Source organism: Chenopodium album, chromosome 2 (genome assembly GCF_948465745.1).
Source record: "Chenopodium album chromosome 2, dcCheAlbu1.1, whole genome shotgun sequence".
Classification (NCBI taxonomy): Eukaryota; Viridiplantae; Streptophyta; class Magnoliopsida; order Caryophyllales; family Amaranthaceae; genus Chenopodium; species Chenopodium album.
The window spans coordinates 58,493,719-58,501,109 of record NC_137835.1 but is presented as its reverse complement, the minus strand read 5'-3'; the positions used below and the strand labels follow the sequence as shown (position 1 = coordinate 58,501,109).

Here is a 7,391-nt window from a genome sequence, read left to right as displayed (position 1 = left end):
AATCAAACTCGGTCTTTTCTCTTCTTAAAAGGAAAATACACAACACCATGGAACTTTGGTGGACCAAAAATGTTTGCCTAGATTGTGGTGCAAAAGTATTGTTTAAGGGAGAGTTAAAAGAGAAGAAAGGCAACAACCCCAAATTCAACATATGTTGCCAAAAAGGAAAAGTCCAACTACCATTACTTATGCAACCACCAGATTACTTGAAGTCTCTTCTTGACCCCAATAATGGCTCACAGTCTACAAAATTCAAGGAATGCATTAGAGCTTATAACTCTATATTTTCGTTCACATCAATGGGTAGACAAGTGGATAAAACGATCAATAGAGGAAGGGGACCTTACATATTCAGAATACATGCATGGTCAAAACTACCATAAAATTGGGTCTTTGCTGCCACTAGATGGTGAGCAGCCAAGATTCACCCAATTGTATGTGCACGACACTGAAAATGAAGTCAAAATAGAATCAAATCACTTACTAATCATTCAGAAAGTGAGCTTGTTCCGCAAATAGTTGATGGCCTTGCAAAGATGTTAATGGAGAACAATGAACTTGCAAAGGTTTTCAAAATGGCAAGGGAACACTTTGCTAATGCTGAAATTGAACCTGTTAGAGTTCGTTTGATTGGTACCCGTTCTAAAGATGGTAGACAATACAATTTTCCATCCACTAATGAACTTGCAGCACTGATAGTGGGAAATAGGGAAAATGAAGGTGGCCAACGAGATGTGATAATAGAGGAGAAAGATCGTGGACTAAGAAGGATAAATGAAAATCATCCAAGTTTCATGGCTCTACAATACCCGTTACTGTTTCCATATGGGGAGGACGGCTATAGAATTGACATCCCACATAGAGATGCCGAGTTCACAACTCAAAAAAAGAAAACCACAGTTACTATGAGAGAGTATTATGCTTTTTAATTGAGGCACTCACTCTCATTCTTTGCGGTCGATTACGTCAGCAACTAATTGTTAGACGCATTCACATGTTTGCATTCAACATCCAATAAAAAAATACTCCTGTACAAAGGCTCTTATTTCACTTGGAAAATCAACAAGTAATTTTCGAAGACCATGAGCACTTAAATGATGTCCTCGAAAGAGTTTGGCCGAAGAAAACTACTTTGACTGAGTGGATGACGGCCAACAAATTGTATCCAAAAGCGCGGGACATGACATATGTAGATTTCCCTACCAAGTGGGTATAGTTAAGCGGAGAGAAAAGATGGAAAGAGAGAGATTTTGGCATGAGCATTGGAAGGATTTACTTTGCACACCCGGCCTCTGGCGAAAAATATTACTTAAGATTGCTCCTCAATATTGTAAAGGGTGCCACATGTTTTGAAGACATGAGGACTGTTGGCGGAATCATACACCCTACATATAAGGCAGCATGTCACGCACTTGGGCTACTTGATGGAGACAATGAATGGCAGGAGGGTCTATCTAATGCAGCCACATGGTGTAATGGGCCACAACTGCGTGACCTCTTTGTAACAATGTTATTGTATTGTGAAGTGTCTGAGCTAAAAGAACTTTGGGAAAAGCATTGGAAAGACTTATTAGATGACATTTTCCATCGACAAAGCTAGAGATTAAGTATTCAAGACCTATGTCTAACCGAAGAGCAAATTCAAAACTATGCACTATATGAGATCGAACAATTGCGTAATAGAGAGAATAGAAGCCTTAAAGAATACCTTGGAATACCAATGCCATATCCAGCACTGATTGAAGATATTGGAAATAGGATGCTACTAGAAGAGCAAAACTATGACACTGTGTCTTGGGCGCACGATTCTCTACAGTTAGAACAAGGATTAAATGCTGAACAAAGACATGTTTATGATAACATCCTGCAAGCGGTCTACCAAAATACAGGCCAAATATTTTTTGTCTACGGAAGCGGAGGTACATGAAAAACTTATTTATGGAGATCTCTAATATCTAAGCTTCGCTCTGAAGATCACATAGTTTTTGCAGTGGCTTCGTCAGGAATAGCAGCATTACTTCTACCTTCTGGCTGAACATCTCATTCTAGATTCAACATCCCAATCAACTTAACTGAAAACTCATGTTGCAACATTGAGCAAGGGTCAAATCTGGCAGAATTAATTCATAAAACTAAGCTCATAATATGATATGAGGCTCCAATGATATATATACATGCATTTGAAGCAGTAGATTGAAGTTTTTGAGACATAATGCAACTTACTGACGAGACAGAGGCAGACAAAGTGTTCGGAGGAAAAACCATAGTCTTAGGAGGGGATTTTAGACAAATTCTACCCGTTGTTCCAAAAGGAGGACGAGCAAAAATTGTAGATGCATCTGTCAGCAAGTCTAACACCATATGGTAACATTGCAATGTACACAAATTACAAACAAATGTGCGGCTACAATGATCAACAAACACACAAGCTGATAGCAAAATATCAGAATTCAGCAAATGGGTGTTAGATGTAGGAGATGGGCCTATTCCAACAGTGACAAAGGAAGCTGAATATGAGCCAATGTGGATAGATATACCTACAGACTTATTGATAAATGGACAACAAGAACATGTAGTTTCATTGGTGGAGGAAGTGTATCCTGACATTTTGCAGAACTACTTGGACCCTAAATACCTCCAACAGAGGGCCATACTTGCTCCTAAAAATGAAGCAGTAGATAGGATAAATGAGCATATACTGTCAATGCTACCAGGGGAGGTGATAGTGTACAAGAGTGGTGACAGGATTTTCCAAACAACTAAAGGTGGGCAAAATGTAGAAGCATTGTACCCAACTGAATTCCTTAACACTCTTCAGTTCCCAAATGTACTGAATCACGAGATAAGTCTCAAAGTTGGGTGCCCGATCATATTGTTAAGGAACATTAGCCAAAGAGAAGGATTATGTAATGGCACACGTCTTATTGTCACTAGATTGCAGCCAAGAGTTGTTGAAGCACAAGTTGTCACTGGAACAAATGTTGGGGACAGGGTAACTTATACCACGGGCTGAAATGACACAATCTGATATAAAATGGCCTTTTATTTTGAAACGCCGACAGTTCCCAATTAAAGTTTGCTTTGATATGACAATAAATAAGAGTCAAGGCTAAACTTTTGACCATGTTGGGATATACTTACCAGATCCAGTCTTCAGCCATGGCCAGCTATATGTCGCTGTATCAAGAGTTACCAAGAGAAGCGGACTTAAAATATACATCCCCAAAACTGATGAGCAAGATCAAAGGAAGACAAAGAATGTTGTTTACAAAGAAATTTTAAGTGACCTTTAAAATCTGCACTTCATTGAAAACATTATTTTGACTAATAAATATTGCCAGCTTTCATTTGTTGACAGCAAGTTGTATCATGCTTACATGATAAATCTCATATAATGTTTCCTACACATCTACACTTTGCTGTATTTCTATAAATTTTGTCTCTGTTGTATTAAGAATTATTCAGACTAGTACTCACATGTGTAGGACTCAAGGCTTGAAAAATGGCAACAACGCAAAAGATAGAAGACCTAAAACCAACATTAAGAGGGGGGCCTTTGATGGCTAGAGTGACTAGAACATGGGATGTTGTATACAATTCCAGTGACCATCCAACTGCATTTGACATGCTGCTTCTAGACAAAGAGGTTATTAACTCCTTCACCTTATATTAAGCATCTAAATGGAAAGCCACTTAATAAAGTATTATTCTACAATGCAGGGAGGAGTCATTCAAGCCACTGTTAGGAAGGACTCGATGAAAACATACAAAGATGACATTGTGGAAGGAAAAATACACACCTTCAACAACTTTGAAGTTTGTAGAAATAACAAGCTACATTGCCTAGTGAAAAATGAGTTACTGATCTAATTTACACCTTTCACTAATGTGGTCGATGATGAAGAAACAGTAGCCAAAATCTCCATGGATAATTACCAAATTCATCCACTTGATCGTCTACAAGAACGAAACAATAAAAATGACTATGCCATAGGTAAGTTCTTACACAAATGATATTATTGAAAATAACTAATTGTAGAAGTAAACATTTCATAAAACAACATAAACAATAACAAATAACCAAAACTATAATCCATCCTTTAGATGTCGTCGGCCTATTGATCGGAGTTGAAGACAAGAGTTGGGTCAATGTTAGCTAAAAAAAAAATCCAAATAAGGAGGCTGCACATTGAAGACCTAAGGTAATAAAAATTAGGTAATGGAAATTTCATGTGTACATAAATAACAAAAAAATAGGGATTAATACAATCAAATTCTATGCAGCAACAAAAAGGTATTGGTCACTTTATGGGGAGGAAAGGCTGACTTGATTGACACTAAGATAACAAAGAATCAAGACTATTTCAAAGTACTCCTGATCACCTCAATAATGGTTAAGATGTACGAAGGTCAGAACACATGTAAACAAATCAAAAATTAAAACCATTACTATGCTACATTGGAAATGCAGTAACATCTCTGTCTATATTGAAATGTGCAGGAAACTATCAGCTCAACTCGACCAATGCAACAAGGATACATATAAATCTGCCAATTCCAGAAGTAGAAGCCTTAAATAAAAGGTATATAAAAAATCTAAGGCCAAGATACAATTTTAATATAAATTAAGTCTTACTACCATCTATTCATACCATCAACAGGTCAGAACCAACAACACCAATAAAACAATTGGAGGCAAAACAACACGAATCAATATAGCAAGCCATGTTCAAGAACAGAAAAAATATACAAGATATACTGCAAATGGATCCACAAACCAAGGTAAGATCTTCATTTGGCCATGTTCTCTGTATATGTTAATACGTTAAGAAATATCCATTTTAAAAAATTCAGTCTAACAAAAAAAATGGGACCTACGTTTCAATTATAAACAGGAGATGATCACTTGCAGTGCAACAATAATGACCGTCAACATCGACCAAAAATGGAATTACATCTCCTGTGATATTTGTAAGAAGAAGATAGATGAGACTCTCTATTGCACAAATTGTGAAGTTGTGGTGAAATACCCAAAGACAAGGTAAACAACAAATACAACCAAATGTACTTGCTTCACTAAAATATCATCCATTTTAAAAGCAACTTCTAAATAACTAAACTTTCAGGTACCTTTTAAGTGTTGACATAGATGATGGAACTGCATCTATTCCTATGGCATTGTTCGATAAGGAGGCGGAATAAGTTATTGGAAGTCCAATACACAAACTAATGGAGTTGGAGAAAGCGGTATAACACATACTCTTTACTTATACAAATACACTCTTACACTTTTATGCAATAACACAACATGACAACACACAATGTTCACAGGTTAACGGAAAGCAAAAGGTGCTGGACAGATTGCAGCTCTGTGTTGGAAAGCAATTTGCATTCAAGGTCAATCTTAGTACAAGAAGCGAAATAACAGAGCTCCTCTGCCAAAATACTTTTGAGATAAACTAGCAATTAGAAAATGCATACAAACATAAAAACCAAGAAGCGGTGAGTACAATAAACAAAAAAAAGCCAATTGTACTACTTTCAATTTCAAAAAAACATATAACAAGAAAACTAAAAACAAACATCAAAAAAATGGCACACAGACAAACCGGCCACAAAAAGGCAACTGGACGTCGAAAGCTTGGAAACTAATGACCAAGTACAGAAGGCAGCAAAGATAGAAGACACACAACAAAGGTAACAAGCCAAACCAAAATAAATGATCTCCATACACCAGGTTAAAATGAAACAAATAATTACATTAATAATATTTCAAATGCAGGGATAAAGACATCAACCAACTCAACAACACAACAACTACAGATGACCAAGCAACGGAACAACATGACTGAAAAATATGAACAAGACAGAAAATAAAGAACTAATGTATTAGAAATTTACATTGCTATTTCTTTTGATGTAGAATGATTTTAAGATTAAAGTCCCTTTGTGACACAACAATAGTCTTGTAGTGCTTAAAATATACATTGCTAAATAAAAAAAAAAAACAAAAATTTTGGTTTGACAACAATGAATAAATGATTACAAAATTAACAACAATGCAATTTCATACCTTACAACAATTTAACAATGGATTTTTTATAAAAAAATTTATTTTATTTTACAAGAAATAAGGCCAAATTAAAAACACACAAACCTTTAAAAAAAAAAAAACAAAAATTGTACAATAACAAAAGATGCCACTCGGGGCATCGCCCGGGCTATCACTAGTTGCATTTTTATATATGGTGATTATGTAATTTGTGTAATCCCTTTTTTATATGCAATTTTGAACCTCTTTAGGCATGATTACATGGTAGTAATTTGTGTTTGAAAGTTTGGTTTTATTTTTTCACATAATTGCAAACTAATTGCATTGAATGTGAAACCTTTGTTCTTTGAGGCTTCTAAGTACTAAAGATTAAATATTTAATTATGTTAAGTGATTGAAACTTTGAGTTACTAAATTCCTTGAATTTTTGTTGAACTTTGTTGATTTAATCATTTTAAGTTGATTGAAATCATAAGTTTTGAAACTTGTGATAGAAATTTGTTTTATCTTCATATTGGAAGATATAATTTTTCAAGGATTCACAAGTATTAAAGTTGGAATTTTTATTGAGCTTGTGTTCATTTTTCCAACTCCTTTTTATTTTGTCAAAATCTCAACAAGAATTTAAATTAATTAAATTAATAGTGAGTAATTGCCCTCTTAATTTGGTTGCACCAAGTAAAACCATTTTATTAAAGAATGGTTCTTGGAAATAATTTTTGGTTTTATGCACTTGGATGAATTTATTTAAGTTGGACTTGTTATTTTCATTTTTCTTCAATAAATTAATTGATTCTAAAATTAATTTAGAATTTATTAAAAATGTCACAAAAAATCGGGATTTTTTCTTGAGGTAAGAGCACCAAATTGTGGCCTAAGAGCCCCAAGCATGCTCTCGGCCAGCCGGGCTGCTCACGCAGCCCACATGGGGCCGCCGAGGCTGCTAGGCGCCTCGAAGTGGTGCGTGTGTGCGGGGGAGCTGCTGTGGGGCACCATGGCGCACCATTCGGCTTGCTGCTATGCGCACACCATGTGTGTTTACTTATGGATGGCCGTGGGTAAGCCGTGTATGGTGCTTGCATTGAGCCTGTATGTGTGCGTAGCTTGGTATATAATTAAGGGTAATATGCGTAGACATTGCTTGCAAAGTATAGGGAATATTTCAAACATTATCCCAAACTTGAACCCTGCTTTGATCATTCACTTAAGTATGGTGGCGTCCAAAGGGAAGGAAACTAGAGCAAAAGAGTCGCCAACAAGTTTTAGGAACTTGTAAACCATTCACAGGGTGAAGGTTACACCCCTTAACGATCCAGGAGATCTCCAACTCCAATAGGTC

At 36.0% G+C, this 7,391-nt stretch overlaps 1 protein-coding gene across 1 annotated transcript; it reads left to right on the top strand.

Annotated features, from left to right (window-relative positions):
* The first annotated feature begins 1,720 nt into the window (after positions 1-1,720).
* LOC145573321 (uncharacterized) lies at positions 1,721-3,013 on the top strand. The gene is made up of 2 exons (XM_081631785.1): positions 1,721-1,919; positions 2,448-3,013. The coding sequence occupies exons 1-2, from the start codon at positions 1,721-1,723 to the stop codon at positions 3,011-3,013; spliced, it is 765 nt and encodes a 254-aa protein (XP_081487911.1).
* The last annotated feature ends 4,378 nt before the right edge of the window (positions 3,014-7,391 follow it).